At 54.1% G+C, this 22,400-nt stretch overlaps 1 protein-coding gene across 2 annotated transcripts in view; it reads right to left on the reverse strand.

Moving 5' to 3' along the window:
- The window catches only part of SLC38A10 (solute carrier family 38 member 10), a 33,995-nt gene extending 11,595 nt beyond the window's left edge, over positions 1-22,400 (reverse strand). For both annotated transcript variants that reach the window (XM_065647883.1, XM_065647882.1), the window contains exons 1-11: positions 22,150-22,400; positions 20,895-21,012; positions 17,560-17,605; positions 15,787-15,880; positions 14,478-14,621; positions 12,690-12,814; positions 9,428-9,530; positions 8,505-8,687; positions 6,550-6,661; positions 6,282-6,388; positions 594-747 (exon numbers count right to left, since the gene is read on the reverse strand). In XM_065647883.1, coding sequence (XP_065503955.1) covers positions 594-747; positions 6,282-6,388; positions 6,550-6,661; positions 8,505-8,687; positions 9,428-9,530; positions 12,690-12,814; positions 14,478-14,621; positions 15,787-15,880; positions 17,560-17,605; positions 20,895-21,012; positions 22,150-22,254 — 1,291 coding nt within the window. In that variant the 5' untranslated portion in view covers positions 22,255-22,400. The remainder of the gene's footprint in view (positions 1-593; positions 748-6,281; positions 6,389-6,549; positions 6,662-8,504; positions 8,688-9,427; positions 9,531-12,689; positions 12,815-14,477; positions 14,622-15,786; positions 15,881-17,559; positions 17,606-20,894; positions 21,013-22,149) is intronic.

Genomic DNA, 22,400 nt, shown 5'->3' on the forward strand with positions numbered 1-22,400 from the left:
CAGCCTGCAGCTGGGGCCGGGACGGACCCGCCGTAATTCCATCAACGGCCACAGCAAACAAATAATAAATAACCTGAACCAGTAAACAAAGCTGAGGCATAATCACGGGCTTTGTCAGAGCTAAGACCCAATCCAAATTTATATCCTCGCAACCAAAAAAAAAAAGTCAGTGCCCATAAATTTACATACCTTTGAGTGCAACGAATGGCTTGTTCTTGGAACGACGGACAGGGCGCTGGCAGGAGCCGGGGGACCGGCCCCGTTTGGGGACTCGCACCCCGTGCACAGGTGGCCAGCGCAGAGCTGCATTTATCACCCCGACCAGGAGACCGTGCTCTGTCCTTACGGGGACCCCAGTCCCACAGCAGCTCCCAAATGAACCTCCCACGCGGCACCCCGGAGTTCATGCCGGGCTTTTCCAGGGGGTAAAACCACAGCTTTTCTCAGGAAAAGTCCCCAGGATGCTGGGGAGATGCATGGAGCTGCCTGGAAGAGACCCTGCTTCCACCACGCTCTTTTAAAAAAATATAAATTTTCCTAAAGAGGTGGAGCTGAGAGCAGGGCTGGGAAGCACAGCCCGAGCAGACACATACCTGGGATTTTGAGCGAATCCTGGTCAATTCTGTGCTCCTCTCCGTTCAGGTGCTCCAAGCCCACGGCTTCCATCTTCACCGGGGCATCCTCCGTGGCAGACAGGGTGGTGTACGTGCTGATAACCAGGATTCCCAGGCCAATCCACAGGATGATCTGCACAACGCGCCAGAGCTTCGGTTAGCGCAGCAAAACAAACAGCACAGCAAACACACAAACAGGGTCTCCAAACAGTTCAAAGCCCAGTGCAATTACACAAGTCAAACAAGAAGGAGAGAAATTCAAGAAGTGAAAAAGAAAAACCAGTAGCTTTTGGCTGAGGTTTGTATTTGGGTGTACAGACACAGCAATGAGAGTTTGAGACGCTGGAAGCTGTCGAAAGCTCCTGCACCAGAGGGCTCGACAGCAAAGGGACAGGATGGAAGGACAGAAAGACACGTGGCTGACAGAAGTCCGGCTGCAGAGACACATTCCCTGGTATTTCCAGCAGCTACATCAGAACACCATGAAATTGGTGAGAGCAGAGGTGCCCAACCTGTTTGCAGCCTAGAAAGGTTTCCAGGGAGCTGTTTAAAAGTTCTTATTTTTGAGAGCAACAATAAGATGTCCACACACAAGTCCTGGTGGCCAGGGCTCAAGAACCTGATAAGAATCCTCAGTGATTTCCAGAAACCTGGGACCAAATAGAATAAAAATAGAAAGACGAGATCTGGATCCTGTGGAGGGAAGGGCTCAAGGAATTTCTTTAACTCAAAAAGAAGAGAGTGACCACCACCAAAAGAAACATTCCTACGGCTTATTATCTGATGATAAATTGATCTAAAAGAATCTAATTACATGAGCTGTAAAAAAACCCAAAACAACTATCTGCCTTTGACTGTACCAAAAAACACTCTGGGAGCAGCAGCAATCCATGGGGTGACTTGAGAAGGATGAGCAAGACGAGGTGCAGCAGCCAAACGCCCGCCTGCTCCTCCCGACCAGCACAGACGGATTGCTGGCCAACAACACTGACCGGGGAGATTTAATTAAACTCTCATTTATTATTTTTACCTAGTTAATCATTGCAGCTCTGACACTGAGGGCTTCTCACAGAACCTGGTTTGCTGTGAACGCATCAACAGCGCTGAACGACCGGTGAGAGAACGGCTGCAAGAGTTCGTGCTGAAGGCAAAGCGGCAGCACTGTCCTCTCCAACAGCCTCCCCACGAGCTCCTGGGCACAACGGGCCATGGCAGCAATGGGAGCCACCATGTGCAGAACAGAAAACACCCCTGCAATGCTGGGAAGCTGAAAGTTTGCAGCAAATTGGTATTTCTGATGCAGCAATTCCCTCCATGAAACGCCAGGGATCTAACTTATTTCTGCAGCTCTGCACATGGCAGCAAAGCAGCCAAGACAATTCTCCAAACTGCATCGTTTCCCTGCAGCTCTCGGCCCTGCGCGATGCTGCTGCTCCTTGGTCTCTGCCCGTTCCCGTGCTGGCTGCTGGGCAGGGGACGCCGCTTCTGCCACCACACGTCCGACACGAACAACTCGCTGGGTGCGCTTTGCCAGGCAACTCTAGAAAAGCCTCAACCAGCAAAGGAAAAACACTGCTTCGGTGCGTGATCTTGCTGCTGCGCGGTAGGAACCACGTGAGCTGTGCAGTCCCTTTGCAGAGCGGCGCAACACCCGGTACTGGGGATTCTGGTTTGGGCTGCGACACCGGCTCACGGCGGGACCCCGTCCTGCGGGACTTGTCCTCCTCCTCCCCCCAGATCTTTACCCTGCAGCGTTTACATCCCAATTCACAAAAAGCAAAACAAGAGGATGCTACTGAGTGTGAGAAAACCCAGGAGCGGCCCAGAAACACAGGCCAGGGTGGTCAGAGCCTGGGCCCAGGAGAGCCCGTTCTCGGCACAGCTCTGCAGACAGACAGACGCCTTGGGAAGGAAAAGGCTGGCGGGACGTGAAGCAGCGCGGGACAAGGGACAAGCAGCGTGGCCAGGGAGCAGGGGCCAGACCTTAGAGACGCTGCAAAGGAAACAGAAGTAAGATCTGCTCCTGGCCTCGCCATGTGGGTGCACAAAGAGCAGATATCCTGCCATCCCGCTCGGGCCAGGAGCGGAGTCAGCAGGTCCCTGCGCTGCCCTCAGCCGCAGCTCGGCCGCTTCCTCCCGCAGACAATCTACGGCCCCGGCAGAACCGCGCTTTGCGACCGGACAGCTGCTCTGGCCTCTTCCAGAAACAACAGCGCAGAGGAAGAGCGTTTCCACAAAGAGGATCTATTCTGGTGCCACAGGAACCAGGAGCAACGTGGGAGAGACGGGAACTGTAGGAAACAGCTGAAAACATTAAATGTTTTAAAAGGATTTTTGTTGTTTCTTATCTTAGTGGGGAACCAAGGGCTTGAATGCCTCGGATTCAAACGCCTTTGATTGTTTAACATTTGGAGTTCATCTGTGAGCTTCCCAGAGCGGCGGGCGCGGGTACACGTGGCAGCGCAGGAACGGCCCGGCTGCCCCTCACCTTCGTCCCCCAGCGACACATCTCCTCCTCACCCACCGTGGCAACTGACGGCCAGAATAAATCAGTCCAAATTTGGCTTAATTCCATGGAGATGCTTCTGTCACAGAACACCAGGCAGTTTGTGCTCAAGGGACCACCAAGGCCAGCCTGGCAATTGAAGGAAGGGGAATATGGGGTACAAGGACCCAGCAGCTCGAGGAACCAAACACGGGCAGAGGAGCCACCAACCCCCAAAGCGTCCGGCTGAATTGCCAAGAGCCTGGAGCGAGGAGAGGGACGACACTGCACGGCAGCTATAAGCCAGGATCTGCCCCGTACCTCTGAAAAGCAAACCCCCGAGAGCAGGGACCCTTCTCCAGAAACCCGTCTCAACGTGGACACAGCAAGGACGGGCAAACCCACAGCAAGAGGCAGGTCGGCAAGGCGAGGTCCTGTTCCCGAGAGCAGCGCTCGGGGCACGGACGGGAATTTGGGAGGGGAAGTTTACGCGGCTGTTTCCTCCGCTGGTCACTCTCCCTTGGCCGTCCTTCCTCCCAGAAGATAACTTGAACTTTGTACAGAAGCGTCATTAGCTCAGAGCATCTCTAACCACGCCTGAGCCACCAGCGGGGAGCAAAAATAACAGTATTTGTGTGGAGTGACGACATCCTCCAAACTGTGCTGGTTTGGACACGGAGCATTTGGAGGGACAGAGTCACAGCAAAGGAATGCAGAGCCGCGGTCACCGCCGGGTCCCAACGCCGCTGCACCGGCGGGGAAGGTGAGCTGGGCACAGGGAATCTCCTCCATCCGCACAGCAGCGAGACCCGCGGTCACGTCCTGGCCCCCAGCCGGGACACCCGCAGCCCCGGCCTCCCCAGGAAGGGCCTCTCGGGCCGGCTTGTGTCAACACCGGGAAGCCAACACGTTCCTGTGAGAAGTCAAACACTGTGTTTGCAGACCTCGGCGCGACCTTTGGCGGGGCTGTGCCAAACCCCAGGCTGTCCCCCCGCCCCAGCTGCCCCAGGGTAGCAGGACACGACCCACACCTTGACAGGAACACGCCTGATGCTCAACCACAAGAAAGGGAACGCTCTCCCCAGTTCATTCGCAGCTCCGCACGCCTGACTTCAAGCTTTTTAACTGCTCTGTTACCTGCTCGTCTTTCCAAAACAGCAAACCTTTCAACCAAGCCGCCCCCAGCTGCCGCCCCCAGCCCCGGCCGTGATAATTAGCAACTCACTGGCAGCGGCTTTTTGCTGGTCAAGCATCTGGTGCTGCCCATATGCCTCCCTCTGCAACCCTCCTCACTACCTTTAGTGCAACTTCCCTGTTTTGTAGACTCAGTTTGCACTTCCCAGCTCAGTAAATGTGAACCTCCCATCTCACCAGCCCCATAAGGTGCCTGACTCGGGGTTTTGGTGGCCCAATAAAAGCAGCCGGTTCCCAACAGCAGCACTGCAGGAGTCGGGATAATTTAGACAAGGGTAAGAGCTGGTGTTGAGTTCTGCTGCTTTGGAAGAAAGCTAAAGCTAATGGATAAAGGAGAATATACACGTACATGTTTTAGCTGGGGAGAAGCAGGGAGGGACGGCTATGCCCAGGGCAGGCTCCTTCCCCCCCCGACTGCCACTTTCCACAGGAGCATATTTTGATGGAGCGGAGCGCCTGATCAAAGAAAAGCCAGAATGCGGGAGGAGACCAAAGACAGAGCTCCAGGGAAAGAATAAATGATTCTTTGCAGAAGGCCTAGAGGGAGGAGGAGAGGGTGGGGAGGCAGGAGGTGCTCTGCAGCCCAGCTCCTGCGGGCAGGTGTGTCCTCACTGCAGCGCTTCGGAGCATCGCTCAGCGCAGGTATGCAAACCTGACAGGCCATGGATCACTCCAGAGGAGGCTGGACAGCTCGCTACCAATCCCTTGAAATGCTGGGGAACCTGGGGGCTGATGCTTTAGATAAGCCCTTATTCCTTTGTGGAGATTTCTGCAGGACAAACATCTTGTGACCAGTATTTCGGGTCAAGAACTGTGAGGGCCCCAGCCTTCTGCTGACAGTCGCTTCTGGGCAGCTGGTCTAAGAGCTCAGCACATCCCAAGTGCAGTTTCAAGGCACTGCAGAGAAACGTTCTGGCCCAGCCGGAACAGAAAGCAATTCTTGAAAGTGCTCTTTGTTTCCCTGAAAAATCCAGGCTGGCATTCAGGCTCCTGCTTGGGGTTTCAGTCAAAGAAGTTAGAACCAAAGTGTCAGAATTGAGAGTGAAAGCTGGACTATTTCTTTGTGTCGGAGAAAGCACAGGGAACGAAAAAAAAATACGCCCTGCTTAAAAACTTTATGTATGTTTGCAAACCCGCAAGTCATTAAACACAGAAAAAGCCATTAGTTCTGTAGGACCCACAAAAATGTCGTGCCCTCCCCCTGCTGACTCCGCAGTTTGCCGAAAACCTTATTCCCAGCCCAGCGCTGTCGTGACTGGCAATGCTGGGGCAGAGGCTGCTAAAAGGCACTGGATTTAGTTATTGTTAGGAAAAAACAAAACCTGTTCATTTCAGCCCCACAAAAGCCCAGTATTTGTAGAACCAGAGAGATCAAGCCCAGCAAAGAGCCACTTTGTTTCAGTCCCTGAGGAGGCCAATTCAAACCCGAGCAAAAAGGAAAAGTTAAACTTCTAACAGCCTCTGAACAACCCCAATTTTTAAAAAATCAATTCCTGAAGCAACACCCCTATGTGTGTGTTCCCTTTTTATTATTATTTGGGTTAAAACCAGAAAGCTGAGGGTCAGCAGCAAGAACCGCATCGCTGAGAAACCGTGTTGACTTTACCCAGCCCCGGCAGGTTGGGATGGAAGGGCCGTTAAGGTTTTATGGGCTGCCTGGATTTCCCGTTCTGCAGATACAGAACCTGACGCCCACCAGAAGGCGGACTGGAAGCAGCATTTTACGCACCATATAAATGCTTCACTGGCTGCTGGAGGACAAAAAGAGCCGGTGTTCCAGCACGGGGTAGGCCACGCACTGGGCTGTCTGCAAGCCCACAAGTGATGCTGCTCGGAGCAGCCGACCAGAACAGCTCCCACCTGTACTGGGCAGACTGGAGGGGGAGGCTGCAGGAGGTGCCGAGCGGTTTCTCTGCTGCAGCCACATTAACTACGTTCCCAGGCTCTGCAGAGGGCTTAGGGGGATGTCAAGCAGCATCAGCACTGACCTGTGAACAAAGTGCATTCTTGTGGATCTTCTTGTAAATAAGAGCTGGGCAGATAAAACAAATAAGGCTTCCCATGGTAGCACCCGTCAGGCCCAGGACTGTTTCCACTGGCAAAGAAGAGGAGGAGATGTCAGAGCTCCCTCAGCGCTGTCCGAGCCCCGCGCAGGCTGGGGCGCCAGCCCAGCCACCCCACCCAGACAGAAAGCAAATTAAAGAGACCTGAGAAAACAGCCAAGCACCCAGGCCTTGTCCCCAGCTCCTCACTCACCGTTCGGGATCATGATGCCTCCCACCATGGTTCCAAACACAACTGCCAGCGTCAGGGCTTTGAAGCGCAGTGGGGGCATGTAACCCCCAGCAGCGAAGGTGCCGTCTTTTTGCTGGAAGAGAAAGGGCGGGAGGGGGAGAATGAGTTTAGCTCCTGCACCACAACCCCGCAGCTCCCCAGCATTATCCCCGCAGCCCCGCCGCCTCCAAGCTGGGGTCTCCGCAGAGGTGGATACAAGGGGGGCGGTTAGACATTGTGGAGCAGTTTTAATAGGCAGCTGCATTTGAACCTTCAAAAGCAGAGCAGGGGGACACAGAGCCAAAGCTGCTGTTCCCATCCTGCCCCAGATGTGAGCCACACAGCTGTATCCCGTTCCCGTGCCAGCGCTGTGGCTGTCCGGCCTCGGTGAGCGGCCCCGAGGCCAAGGCCATGAGAACGAGGCGCAGCCGAGGAGGGGGAGCGGTCACCGGGGAAGAGCTCCAGTTTGGCTGTGGCAAAGTGTCCCCTGGGGCCTCCCGAGCAGGGCTGCTCCCAGTGGGTCACAACACATGTACCAGCTCCTCCGACTTGATGGGAGACACCCTGGCTGGACGGCAGAGATGACAACAGGAGTTTCCAGATGCCCCGTTCTCATCCCCACCCTCCAAGCAGGAGGACCCAGCAAACCCACGTGCCCTGCAGAACCAGCAGGTCCCCGCTCTCCCGGCTGCGCAGATGGGAGACAAAGCAAAGGATGGGCTCAGAGCCCAAAGAGCAATGGGCAGAGCCCCGGCAAGAACCACGGCTTCCCAAGAGCTTCCAGCACTCGCTGCTCTGCACCCGCTGCCTTTCCCCGATCGTCTTCCCCCAGCTTCAGGCCTTCCCGATGTGAGAAAAGAGCCAGGGGCTTCTCACAGGCAGAAGTGGCAGGATTCAGAGCTATAAATTGCTCAAGTTTTATTTCCTGCCCTAAGAGGTTTCTATTTATGCAGATACACAAAGGCCTCAGAACATTCCCACAATCTCTTACTGTTATTTACTGAATACCATCGGCATGCTCAGTGCCGTACAATACACAGAGGAGAACACGCTACCACCACAAGGGACTTACAGTCTAAATCAGACAGACCAACTATAGTCACAAAGGCTGTCTGAAGATGTGACCCTGGGAAAGGTGAACGTGTGGGAGGGGATGTGTCCCACCGCGCCAGCCCACCGGAGCGGCCCCAAACAGCCATGGAGGCACTGCGGGAAGGGGAGAGGGCTGCTCGGGGGGCTACTGACAGGGTGCGAGGATGAGAGCAACAGAAAAAGAGCAGAAATGAGCAGGCACAGACAGAACCAAGAAGAAACGAGGCTGGGCTGAGCTCTGAGGTCAGGAACAGAAGCTTGAGCTAAATGCAAAGCAAGAGCGAGTTGGCCAGCAAAAGGATGCCAGCTGGAGCAGCAGGAAATAAGGAGGCTCCTCTGTTTCCAAAAGCACATTTCTCCCTCTTCCTGAGGGGGAGAACCACGTCAGCTCTGAACTGTGTAACACTTCTGCACGGGAGCCGGAATCCCCAGCGGGGCAGGGACGGAGCAACGCGGGACCCGGGGCACGGCAGAGCAAGAGCCGCGTCGGGCTCTACCCCAGCTCTGCTGCCCACAGAATTCCTCCACAGAGAGGGCAAGAACCTCAAAGCACCAGTGATTAACCATCCTGCAGAGCAGACGTACATGCAGCCACGGGCCTCCTGCTGCACCGCTACCTCACACCTACGATTTCACTGTCAGTTGAGGGTTTGTCCCTCTGGGCAGCGAGTACCTACTCGGGTCAGAAACGTGCAGCTGTCAGCGGGGTCTCACAGAACCCAGCACGTCTGTAGCCCAGGTGGGCAGCCAGCAGCAGCCAAAGAGTCTCAGGTGGTCTTCCAAAAGCACATTCCAAGGTTCCAGCGAGGCAGCCCACTGCTCCTGGCCACACAGGAGGATCTTACCTGCTGCTCAAAGAGAAGGGTGTTCAGCGCCTGTCTGCACGGGAGAATCATCATGGGGAACCCCACAGCCACCGACATCATGAATCCCACTCGAATCATCTCGGTCACCAGGTTGGAAGGGAAGTTCATGAGGACGTTCCCAGCGATGGCTTCGGTGTAACTCACGTAGCCGAAGAAGCCCACCTGTGCGGCAGGAGAGGTTGAGCTGGGGGTTGACCCCAAAGCACGTTCACATCTGCTCTTTGCAAACGGGTGGGGGTCAGTGACCTCCCGTGGGTTGGGGACAGTCAGCCAAGGAGCGTGGGGCCACCTCCGCGGGCAGCCTGCCCGAGCCCCCCTGCAGCACCCCAAAAAGCTGGGACAGGCGGTGAACGAAGAGCGGGACCTTCCTAGAAGCAGAGGCAAGTTTCTCTCACATACAGGGGGCTTTCATGGAGGACATTGCAGCAAGGGAGCACTGCCTGTGACACTGAGCGGTGACACTCTGCTCACTGCCAGGCCCACGGACCAGCCCCTCTGACGAAGGAGGGGCCACAGCGATCCCCCACAGGAGCCCAGTTCACAGGGCAAGGCCTTCTCGGGAATTATTAACTCAGTTTTATTAACTGGGGCTTTATGAAGCAGAACTTCCTTCAGGTCTTTCCAACAGCACCAGGCGGTGCCCGGGCAGCACCTCCAGCTGCAGGCACATGAAGGGCTGGGGCTCCGCTCTGCCCCTGCCCAAGGAAACGTGGATGCTCCAAATGCCTCCTGCACTGCTCGGTTCATCACCATCCATCTAATTTGGCTTTCAGCAAAATGACTTATCTTTCAGAATAAATACAGATAAGTAGAAACCAGCCCCAGCTGAAGATAAATCACCACCCCTGTTGCCCCTCCAGAGCGCGATGTCTGGCAAGGAAAGAGAAGGGGAAGGTTCTTACCGTAATGTAAAAGGTGGTGACCACGTTCAGGGAAGAAGCAAATATGGAGCTCATGATTTTAACAGACGGCTCGTCCAAGCTATCGTAGGTAGGCAGGACCTGACTGTAGAAAAGTGTGAATTATTTAAGGAAACCTTCTGGAGAGAGAGAAAAACCCAACTCGAGCATGTTCCCTGCCTCAGCCCAGCAGCAAAGAATCCCTGACACCTTCCCCCTACGGAGCATAAACACTCGCCGCTATTCCACAATTTATACTGCTAATGCCAAGAGATTTCAGAACACTCATAACTTTTAAGTGTTGCAAAAATACTCCTACTCTCCCCACCCCACCACGTGGAGTTCAACGTGTGATGTAAACATTTCAGTTCAAAAGTGTTGCAAAATGAATGACCGTTTGTTCCAGTGGAACACCAGTGGCACCGGGCCAGGCAGCGCATTGCACATTATTGTTCTTGGAGCTCTCTGCACTGATAATTAAAGCAACGCAGTGTTTACAGAGGAAAAGCAGGAAGAAGGTTAGAGCATCGCACTGTCTAAAAGAAAAGTTAAACAAACAAAACTAAATGCAGCGCCTGTCATATTTCAGTGCTGCTGCTCGAGCTCAGTTCATAGAAAGCTGGGAGCACCAATTACACGGGATTTGGGGTATTTACAGACTTGGAAAGCATGTGGAATGTACTTTTTGACATCAGGTGCATATTTTAGCAACTCATTAACCTCTTATTACTTTAATTCAAGCAGCTACATCCTGGCTTCACATTACTGAAGGAATTCTCAGGCGCAGGGGGAGCACCCCGTTCCGTGGGAAGGAGGTGTCCCCAGCTCCAGCGGGCACAAAGCCATTAACGGAGTGTGTGTCGAGCTGAGGCCAAGCAGAAAAACCCATAACCCTTAATCCCCGAACGTCAAACAGTTCTGCACAAAGGAAGCTGAGCACGTTGGCTCGCAGGAACCCACAAGACATGCACAGGGTCCACAAGGGCAGCACCGCAATGGGTACTGACCGCAGTTTCAGATCCCTCCCTGCCCTCAGCGCAGCGGCCTCCCCGAGATTAACCGGCCACGTCCTGGGCTCCAGCCCCAGGAGGGGAAGGGCCAGCCTGGCATCCAGGCACAGGAGGGAGGGAGCAGCGAGGCTCTGCGCTGCGTGGGGTGGCACAGCCAGAACGGGCTCCTGTTTGTGCAGGAGCAACAGTGGCGACATGGGGAGAAGTGCCACACAAAGTGCAGCTGCCTCCTGCATCACCCAGCTGCACCCATTTGGCCAACGTGGGTTTGGGGGAGCAGCGCAGTGCCCTCCAGACCCCCGACACGCTGCCAGGCCCTCCTGAGCACCAGCACCACCCGAGGCACACCAAGGGGACGGGCGGCGTGTCCTGACGAGCCTGGGGTTTAGTTTTAACCAAAATGACTGCACTGAAGGGCAGTGAAGGGTCAGGGATCCTCCCCTGCGTTATCGGTCCTGCTGCACCTCGGAGGGCACAGGCAGGCGGATCCTCAGGAGCAGGCGAGTCAGCACAGGCACCGCGAGCAGCCGCGGAGGGGACAGCCGGAGTCTGTTCCTCACCTGCACCCCAGCACAGCACCAACCCAGCCCAGGGGCAACAAACACCCGACCTCCATCATCCCTGGGAATTCAGCATTTTTGCATCCATCTGCAACAGAGCAGCCGCCTCTGGAAAGGAGAAGTTTTCTCCTGGGAGGCTGTACCGACTCCTCTTTAGTTCCAGGGTTCGGTGACTTGACTGAGGTGGTGCCAGGGGCTGCCAGGGGACCGTGGAGCCCTCGCCAGCCCAGCTCCAGCCCCACTGCACCTTTCCTCACTACACAACTGCAGAGGAGTGACCTACTTTGCGACTTCAGCAGCAATGCGAGGGCTTTTAAAGAGCAAAGACTATTGCACTCTCAAGTAAAGCAGGGTCAAGTTTTTCAAGCTAGAATAACAGTGCATTTATTTATCCTTATTGTAAGCTGTATTTACCTGCCGAAGGAAAAGGATTTCTGCTTTATGTTACAATTATTTCTTTTTTAAAAAAAGGATTCAGAGGTTAGCAAAATTAAACCTACCTAGCTGAGAATAACAGGCTTATGAAGACTGCCTGGGCTGGGGACAGCATATTGCCCTGATGCTTGGAAAAGAAATTGCATATGTTTAGGTTCAGCTTGCCACGTAAGTGCTGTGATGGAGCCTATATTTAGGTATGTGCACAGTGGTCCAGACCAAACCATTTCCCTGCATTTCCAACTCCCAGCAAAATTGTGCTGGGTACTGTGTGGCTACCATAAGAAAAAAAAAAAAAAGGAATTTAAAACCTCCAAAATGTTAACAAGGTAAAGCTGTAAAAGAGCACAATTCCCTTCGCCAGTTGTGATGGAGACATTAAACAGCAAGACTGGAGCGTGTTCGGGTAGGGACCAAGCTGCCAAGAGAGCCAATAAGTGGAAAATGATGATGTGGATCTTACGTGTGGGTGTAAACACAGCAGTCTGAACAAATTTTATCTGTCGCATTCATTTAGTGTTGGCATGTTACCCATTTGCTAGAACTGCAGGGGGGAAAGCCCAACTCTGCCAGCCTTCCAAACGAGGACGGTCTTTTCCGTGTCCACATTTGGATTTACACTTCTATTTCAAGTCTGTTACTATTCTAGCCAGGCATGTATCGCTCACTTGCCATTTTGGTGCAGAAGGTAACGCTGCTAGAAACGTGCAAAGAGCCTGGTCTGCTGTCACGTCCTTCCACGTGCCAACGGAAACCCTCATTAGAAGCAGGTAATTGCATGAACAACTCTGCAAAGCCAACGACTGTGCAATCTTCTGAGTATTCTCAAAGAAATTCAGGGAAGCAGAGAGCAGCCGTGCGTGTACGCGGCTCTGCGGGGGCCCTGCAGCCAAGGGGCGACGCAGCCCGGCTGCCTTTCCTGGTACTAAATCACTTCCCTCAAGAAATGGGGGAAATTCCTCTCTTCTGCAGCTGTACCAGAAGCAACGTGCATTACACTGAAGATCTGTTTGGCCCAAATGATCTTGTGTTGCTCAAGTACAGTAACTCCCGAGTGAAATATAACTCACTCCCCCATCTAGGTAACAAAAGGGTCACAACTGAATGAGACGCTGTACTTCAGTGGGCTGTAAAACATTCTGATTAAAATAAAATAGGAAAACAGATGGTATCTATCCCTTGCAGATCCTCGTGACCCTCTGCCCTCAGAAAACTCATTGCATGCCACAACTGCCAGCAGTGGGAGCAGCAGGTACTTACGACTGACAGGCAAACGACATGCCAAAGATGGGGATGCAGCGGAAAATGCCCTCCCAGCGCGTGTAACTCACTCGCTGCAGCCACTGCCCACTGAAGAGGCCGTGCTTGAAGGACGACAGCACAATCTGTAGCCAAGAAAAAGAAGAGCGGTTAAGATCCAACCCAAACCAGCTTCACAGCAGCAGTAATGTCGGTGCTGGGATACAAGGCAGCGTGTGGCAGCTCTGCGAGGAACAGCTTATGCTGCCACCGCAGCCAAACTCCCCAGCTCCCCACCCCACCCACACGCTTCATTGAAGCTCCCAGCAACCTCCAAGGGCCCCTCGCCACCAAGGATCTCGGGGCGTATTTTAAAAGATCTACAACATTCCCTCCTTGTTCTGTGCCATCAGACATCATAGCACGCACTAGGCTGGAACAATTGCCACTGACACAGTGAACTGTGAGAATTATTGTTCCCAGCAATTGCTTTTGCACTCTTTTAAACACGTTTTTAAATCCAGATGGGAAGTGACATTTGCCTGTTCAAGGGAGAGAGGCGAAGGTTCCTAAACCAGGATCCCACCTGCACACTGCTCCTCCAGAGCCATTGAACAGCTCCAGTTCACCAGAGACAAACTGCAGGAAAACGGGGAGCGAGGCCGCCTGGCGAGGCCAGGAGCTCTTTGCCAGTGACAGGGAAGCTGGCAGGCACTGGGTTGCACAGGAAACAGAAGGTAAATATGTCTGAATGTCTGTTTATAATATTCCCAGAATAGGGGTTTTCTAATCCCCAGAGATTATGTTTTAGCGCAGCCAACACTCATGAAATGTTGTGGTTTCCTTAAAAGCACAGCTCCGGGAACATGGCAGGTTTGGAAAACACTCGTTTACAGCTCCAGCCCGGAGGTGTGACCCAGCACAACCTACTGAAAAAAAAAAAAAAGTGGAAAGAATTTCCACACCTCCCTTTTCTTCCTTTTGTTGCAGCTCTTCCAGTCCTGAAATTTGGGAGAGACAGGGCTGGGGCTCCAAGAGCAAACCACACAAGCATCTGTGATGTGAAACCTGAAGTGGTTCCAAAGCCAGTGCACGTCAGTATATGATACTGCACAAGGGGCTTGGTCGAGCCCACCAGGGCAGCTCTGGGAAACTCTCAGCTCTACCTGCTTAATCTAAATGGTCAAGAATCCATTCACCTCTGCGAAGAAAAGCTTTTCTAGAAATATCTAAGTACATGCCATGTACCAGACTCAGAACTTCACAAAGCTTTCAATGCTCAAAAACAGAAGTGCTGGTGCCCAGCAAACAGAACTCCTTGCAGCCTGAAAGACATTAACCATCAGCTGCAGAAAAGCATGCGAAGTGCAGGCTTGAGCTCTTTGCAAGAGCTGCATCGCCCTGCACATCAGAAGCATTGAGGTTTCCAAGGTAAAATGCTGATGCACAAGAAAAGTCCTTCTGTTTCCAGGCACTCTCCCCCACATCTTCCGCCCTTCCATTTAAAGTTCAGAGCCCTGAATTATAAGACACCAACAAGGAGAATAAACCACAACTCGATTTGTGGTTCATTACTATTTGTGCCACACAGTCCCCAGCATTTGGAACCGTTTACAGACCCACTGGCCAGTTGCAGTCTGCACCTCCCCACCTCCAGAGCACGGGCACCCAGATCATTCATTATGCCTGGCACTAATTATCAAGAAGGACATTTGAAACTTGAGGCCCACACCTGCAGCCTGTCCCAGTGAGAACATCTGTGTTACAATAAAACAACAGGAAAAGAGCTTTCCCAGGGTGGATACTGACCACGAACATGAAGACGGTGTAGAAGATGAGCGCCATGGCGCTGAAGGACTGGATGGATGCCATCATGTTCCTCTGCAGGCTCAGCGGCAGAACAATGCACAGCGAGACGGCAAAGAGCAGAACGATCCGGAAACTGCCTGACACCTGCAAAAGGGACCCACATGAGGAACCGGAGCACGGAGGACGCTCAAAGCATCCCACCAAACTAGCAAACCCCAACGTGGTTCATTTTTCCCGAGTGAGGAACAATGCAAAGCCAGAATCGATTTCAAATGTGAAATTCTGTTTCTGTACGTATTGAAGGATTTGATGCTGAACACTTGCTGCTTCTTTGGCCAGCTCTGTGATGAACTGGCACAGGCACTGGGTGCCACTGTTGCTCTACACAGTGCGTGACGGGTCCATCCTGAAGTGGAGGTATTTGCGGGGGGTGTTTAAATGCTAATCCAGCACAAGCTATTTATGTATTTTCACGCAATTAAATAAAAACTCAGCTTACTTGGGAAAGAAGAGATTGAAGTCTTGAGAATTCTGACCCAGAAAATTAATCAAAACCTCAAATTAGTATTTATTATAGCAGAACACTCTGAAATGCTTGGAAATATTTAATACCTAATTTGGCTGCAGCCACAACGCATCCTTTTAACTTCACAGGCCCTTAATCAGAGCTTAGCAGCACCAGGCGGAGCAGATAACAGCCCCGCCAAAAATCCTTTCGCACGTCCCTTTGCTTCCCTGCACAGCCCTTGTACCGGCTCCACAGTCTGCCAGGACCAGCAGCCCTGGCCACCGCGCGTCTTCAGCCAACACCAGCCCCACCACACAGCTCATTTTATCTGAAAGCGGAGCCAGGCGCACGGTAAATTTGGCCACCAGAACAGCAAGGGACAGGACAAAAATCCCTCTTGAACCAGAGGGCTGCAAGGGGTGAGAGCTCGAACAGAGGAACCGTCTGTCACTCCCCGTTCAGGGCAGGAATTCGGGCAGGAAGCATCATCTCCTCCAGGAATCTGCTCCAAAATTAGCAGCAACCAAGTTAAAAGGAATTCTTTTGTTGGAAGTGCCTTATTGGAGGTTTTACACGTCTGATTGTTCGCCATATGTCTGGAATCCCAGGACTTCATGGAGCTGAACACTCTGTGCACAAGGCGCTGTTAGAGCTCAGCACGAGCGGCCCCCCAGCGCCCTGGGCTGCGAGCGCGCCGAGGCGGGACGCTCTGCCCCATCGAAGGCACATGCAATGCAGGAATTGGGACCACTGTCCGCATTGTAGATGTGGGGATTTAACTCGCAGTGAGGATTTATTTACCTGAAATCCAAGCAGCCGGGCAAAGAAGTTGGACCCCAAGTCACCAATGACAACATAGAAAGCAATGCAAGTTCCCAGCATCAGCCCAATCATGCTGCAAAAACAACCAAATACAGGCAGGTTAGCAAAAACAATTAAATACAGGCAGATTAGGAGCTGGAGCAGGAACCCCAAAACACAGCTCCTGCCCCTGGCCAGGTGTGTCAGCAGCCACGTTCCCAGCAGATTCGTGCCCTGGGTGGGTGCTCAGCCCTGGGTTGGTGCTCAGGCTGCCTCAGAGGCACTGCCATAACTTGGCTGGGGTGACGGGATGCCCCAGCCATGACACGTGAGCAGGAGAACGTGGCTCCAGTCCATACGCCAGGAGCGAGGGACATCCTACACTCAGCGCAGCACTGGGGAAGGATCGGACAAAAGGTTTAGCACCAACAAGGTCTCCAGGGCTACACACTGCACACAACCACAGCAGCTGTGGGTTGCCGAGGACCCTACTACACCCGCTGTTCAGCGAGGAACATCCAGAAGAGCCGAACAGAAACAGCTAAATGGGAACATTTAAAATGACTTAAAATCTCGCGCAGTCCCTCGCCTGTGTTGGGAGGCAGAGCAGCCTCAGCCGCACTCCAGCGCACACCCACCCTCTGACACAACCTTCTGGCAAGTCACAGTGGAGACGAGACCCAAATTTTGCTGAACTCACACTGAAAACACACTTGGCAGCCAGCAGGAACGTGGGGTTTCTGTCTGCGGGGATGCAGGGGCTGTGCCGAGGGGAGGACCACGCTGGGATCCTCAGGCTCACCAAGTGCAGGGCACCAGCTCTGCATTCAGCCCCAGCCAAATAAAAACCAGAGACCCTCCATCCACACCTAACGGCTTGGCTAGAGACGTAGCTCTGCTAACAACATGCGCGTGGGCTTAACTGCTCTTTGGAGCCACAGCAAAATTTTAAAAAAGACCATGGAGATGGCAAGAACTGCATTATTTCTCAGGAAAACATTTAAAGGAATCAGTAAGAGGTTCTCTCAGCCCCACGCCCCACAGCAGGGACCTACCATGAAAGTCTCGACACCACATCAGCTCTCAAACTTCTTTCCACAAAAAGGACCACACCTTAATGAAGGGACTGTCTTATGAACTGCCTCTCCTCCCACTCCTGATTGCCTGGACCGCTTTCCTTCCCAGTTCCAACTATACAACGTCCCTGTGGCAATTACAGCAATTGCTTGCACGGACAAGTAACATCCGATAAATATTCTGTATATTTGTAAGTGTTCTGCAGTAGTTTGGAGCTGGGGAAAGGGAAGGAGCTGGCACCACGGCCTGGCCTGGGCTCAGGATGCCTCCACCAAAGCATCTCTGCTGTGACATCCCACCACGGCTGCTCGAGACCTGTGAGGGACCTTCTGTGTGCGCTGGGGCCACATGAGGAACCGGAGCCTGTGCTGACATGGAGACGGGATTTCCCCATCACACATCGCCAGGCATCCCACGGAGGAGCAGACAGGACCGAGCAGCCCAAGGGTGGATCCGAGGTACCCAGCGCTCCTCCCTGTCTCCCTCCTGCTAACCTTGGCAGGGATCTCAGCCCTGGAAAACAGCCACCAGCAACATGCCCGTGATTCAGATTCCGGGTGGCAAGGAGGATTTCTGGGGCCGGGGAAGGCAGGAGGGCAAGAAACGAGAGCACAGCAAGGGCATGAGAGGCTGCAGAGTGGTGTTTTTCATTAAAGAAAACCAGACTATGTAAGCTCTAAATAAGGAGTGGATTACCTTGTTTCCACCAACATTTTTCCTGCTTTTCCATAGGCATGAAATGCTGGCAGAAGAGAAAAAAAAAAAAGTTGTAGTTAGTCAAAGAAAGGTCCAGAACGCGGCACACGCACAAGTTCAACAGTAAACAATACCAGTGACAAAGGGCAGCGCAGCAGGAACCCACCGTGTTGTGTTTTGGAGCTGTTTCCCTTGCCCACCCTCCCACTTTCTTTTTCAGACATGCCCTCTGCAAATTGAAAACCACATAAGACAGGAACAAAGATGAGGAAACGAGAGAAAGCAGGTTCTTTTTTTTTTTTTTTTCTATTTAAAAAAAAAAGAAGTGGTGTGAAGTAGCAGTCACACATGGCAACCATTAAAAGAAAGCCAGCACGGAAGAGAAAATATGCACGTATAAGATGCTGTGTGGCAAAAAGTTACTGCAGTGCAAAATTTCAATCAAACTCGCGTTTTTATTTTTATCTTCCCACTCTAACTGAGCCGCCTGACGTTGCTGGATGGGAGATGTGAGATGGTGCCCAGAACGTTCAATCCATACCCAGAATACCAGTGCTCCCAGCCCACACCAAAGGGCTGCTGCCAAGAGACTTCTTTTTCTTTCCCCTCCCATACTTGGGTTGTAGCTTATAGCAGAAAATGATCAGTAGTCTTTAAATCATTGTGTTTTTTCTTAAAAAGAAGATGCCAAGAAAACTCCGCTGGTATTTTTAGACCTTACTGGGCAGAATGGGAATTGAGACCTCCCGTTCCAAGCACAGACCACACTGCCCAGTTCTTTACTGCAGAGGCCCCACATGAAAAGCACCGCCCTGGGCTCCCCAGCCCCTCTCAAGGTGCCGCACACGTCCCCAGCGGCCGCCAGAGAACAAACTTCATTCACTTCTGGAAGCCTCCTCTGCTATTTTAAATATTAACGTACAAACTCTGATTTCTTTGGACTCTGCTTGAGCTAAAAATTAAGGAAACAAGATGTTCCTCCACAGAATGAGTCAAAAAAAGGACGGCAGGAGACTCACAGCAGCAAAATAAAGTGGAGCTGCTGTGTGGGGTTGCACTGCAAACAGGCGGTGGCTCGGTGACAGCCTGGGCGCCGGGAGCAGCCGCACCGTGCCAGCCTCCAGCTCACACCTCGTGTGGGACCCCGTGAGATGAGGGGAAAAGCCAACGGTCCTGGGGAACCGGCGAGAGGAGAACATCCCTCCTGCGGGCTGGGTCAGGCCGGCAGCCCCGGCAGGACCTGCGAGCCTCTTCACATCACACCCAGCTCTGTCCTCCCGACAACAGCTACAGCTTGGGCTGGAGACACTGAGAAACACCCATCAGCCTCTCCGGCTGTTCTGAAGTGACGTTCTGATGAGAACAAACCAGATGTCCCCATCTGGGGACAAAGGAAAAAATTGGATCCTTTATCTTCTCAAGGAGGAAGGAGACGACGACTGTAAAATAAATTGTACAGTCGAGCATCTTCGGAATGGGATCTCGAGATGCCTGACCAGCTGGGCAGAGCTGAGTCTGCGCAGTAATTAGAGCAGCTCTTTCAAACCATGCGTGGTTACCAGAACGGACAACCTGTGTTTCAGCACTTTGCTCCGCGGGGAGTGGGGCCGAGCCACCTCCCCGGGCTCTGCCAGCGGCTGGACAGGGGGAATTAACTCATCTCCTGCTTAAAGTCTGTCTGGAAGGCATCATGCTTCTCTGTGTGTCCACACACCTGTCCGGGGCCCTTCCCTTCCACGCAGCGCACAATGGTGGTAAAGAACAAAATATTTTTAATACTCGAGCCCTTCAGGCCCAGAGTGCTGCCGAGCGAAGGCGTCTGGGCCACATATCAGTCCGACACAGCCCTGGCTCCTCTGGAGCTGGAACGATCGCTCCCAGTGTTCCTCCGGAAGGGACTGGCTGACTGAAGTTAATTTGCAAAACTTTCTTACATCTTTCAGCGCTGCCAAAGCCTCCCACAGCATCAGCCACAGGGGCTGCCAGGATCTCTCGCAGATGTCCCAGGGCGCGAGCCCCCGGTGACAAAGACCGTCTGTGTGGAGCTGCTCGACCTCGCTGCATTAGGATGCGTCTGCGGGAGTGTCGCTTTTCCTCTTGGGGCCATCCCTCCCGGTGGCACCTCTCCCAGGGCAGAGACGCTTCTTTCAGCACCAGCGTTTGCGTGCCAGGAGGCGCCAGGAAGTTTAGCAGCGTTACTGGCCCCCTGTGTGTTCCAGCTCCTTGGCTTCCGAAGGCGCAGAGGATCCCTGCTCCCCGGGAGCTGCTCCAAGGCCACGGGGACGCTCTGTACTGGGGAAGCAGCTCACAAAGACGTGTTGTGAGGGGATGGGGAGGCAAGCAGCTGGGCTGGGGGCAGCGAGGACAAGTCAGGCGCTACCTGGGGGCTTCCCCTTCCCTCCAGCATCACAGGCACAACCTCCGAGACCACAGAACTTCTCCTTTTCTGTTTTGAGCAGATATCACTTGGCAGAAGCCAAGACGTGCAGCCCGGTAGCAACACCTGAGGGTGGAGGAAACCTGTCTGCCAACAACAGGGTCCGCGAGCGAGCCGTGTGTTGCTTTAGCTCTTTTACCACGTGCAATGCCAGCCAGCTCTCTCCTCCTCCAGAGAAATAAAGGAAAACAAGTCAAAGACTACTTTTCCTGCCATTTCACATGCCAACAGAGTGGACTGGAACCTGATCACCTGCTCCTGCCCCCTGAGTGGGTCAGAATCAGCAGAGGTCACGAGCAGGAGCCAACCCTGGCGCCAGCGCAGAGGCAACGAGCTCCGAGGACAGGGCTGGCAGGCTCTGCCAAAGCCCCACACATGAGTCTCACAGATGTTTTTATTTTCTTGGCCGCTTGGAACCCTGTGCGCTGTTTCCTCCCTGCTCGGCCACAACCACGCCGGCAGCTCAGATCCCGGCAGCCCCAGCGCCGTGCCAGGCTCTCCGCTGGCAGAACCCGATGTCCCTGGCGCTCGCAGGGTGGGGAAGCTCGCGGCTTTCGTGCCGAGACCGATAATTTACACCAGACGCCTGCTACGCCAGCTCCTGAAAACTTGGGCTTTGATCAGTCAGCGCTGCATCTCCTCCCCTGCCCTGCAGAGTCAAAACAATCCCGCGCTTCTTGACTGCGCTGTCGAGAGCAGAATTAAACCCTGTGCTCCCCCGGGGACATGGGGTGGGGAGGGAGACCGACAGAGGAAAACAAGGCAAATTGAAAACTACATCAAGAAACCATGCACTATTCCAACAAAATCAGTATGAAAGCTGTAAATTAAGAGGTCAGAGTAAAACCGCAGTTTAAGAAACAAGAACAAAACAAGCCCTGGAGCTGAGAATCCTCACCAAGGCCGGGGTAGGTCCTGCGCTTGCTGAGGTTGGCGGATTTCACCAGGAACATGCAGGATTGATGAGTCATCCAGGAACAGAAAACCAGCAGCAGAGCTCCCAGGACGATGCCGCACTGCAAGGGAAGCGGGGGAGAGACGAGCGCCAGGTGAATCGGGGGCTCCACACACCCGCTGCCCCCTGGGCTCCCGCCCACGTTTCCAGCCACATTTTGCCTCTTCGGGGATTCCCTCGACTTCAGAGCAGCCGGGAGAAACACAACATACTGGCTCATTTTTACTGTCCCCGCAGCCCAGGGATGACATGGAGCCGCCACCTGTTTCCCACGGCTCCCAGCTGCACCAGTTTAAGCATCAAAGAGCGAACTGGGAGCAGTTTGTGGAGCAGAACTTCCACAGCCCCCTCGCTCACCCCCAGCACTCTTCGGAGCTCACAGTAGGTTCACATTGAGCAAACAGAGATTGCTCCTGGTGCTGAGGCACAAACTCTGTTGTAAACTTATTAAATAAGAACTATTTGAGAGTGTAAACTAATGACCAAGTTCACTCCCAGCACTGTCCTGCTGCGCTGGCTCACATGTTTGTAGGGGGGGATGTTAAGCCCAGGACACTTTTTAAGCAGGTGGCTTTAAACAGGCACCAGCGATGCCAGGTCTGGGTCCCACATGCCCTTTTTCCTGCCCAATTTCCAGCTGCTGTGGCCGCAGGGACAGCGGCGGCTCCTGGAGGGGGAGCGGGGGCTCAACGCCAGGTTTGCAAATGCCTCTGAGCTGACCCGCAGTTATGACAGTGAGAAATTCATTCACTTTTTTTCCCTTCTACTCCCAAGCAAAGCAGAAATTATTACTTGGAGGCCTCACGGAAAAGAAAAAACACGTTGTTCTGTACAAGGGACGACCTGTCTGGCTTCAGCGCCTCCTCCGCTGCCCACCCCCTGCCAGCCACCGCCAGCCCCCCGAATTCAGACTGGGGGGAACGTGCAGATGGGGCCTCCGGCTGCTCCCCGGCCCGGGCGGCCGGTTCCTGCGGCAGAGACGGCGCCGAGGGGCCCGCGGGGGCGTGACGGTGACCGGGGGGACGTGACGGTGACCGGGACCGACCGACCCCCACACCCCCTCGGGGCTCCCTGCGGGGGGAACCCGCCCTGCCGCCTCTCCGGCCCTCCCGGTGCCTCCACCGGCCCCAGCGCCACGGGGACACCGGCGGGCCCGCCCGCTCGGGCCGGTGACAGCGGCGGGCCCGGCCGAGCTCACCTCTCGGAAGCAGAAGGGCACGGTGAGCACGCTCACCCCCACGATGCTGTTCACCACGTTCATGATCAGGCCCCAGTTGGAAGCGGCCGCTGCCGCCGCCGCCATGGCCCGCGGCGGGGGCGTCCCCGCGGTGCGGCGCGGGGCCCGGCTCGCAGCCGCCGCCACCCGCAACCCCGGTGCCTCCTGAGCCCCCGGTGCCTCCTCAGCCGCCCGCGGCCGCCATGGCGGGACCGGCCCCGCCCCGGCCCCGG

Source organism: Caloenas nicobarica, chromosome 18 (genome assembly GCF_036013445.1).
Source record: "Caloenas nicobarica isolate bCalNic1 chromosome 18, bCalNic1.hap1, whole genome shotgun sequence".
Lineage (NCBI taxonomy): Eukaryota > Metazoa > Chordata > Aves > Columbiformes > Columbidae > Caloenas > Caloenas nicobarica.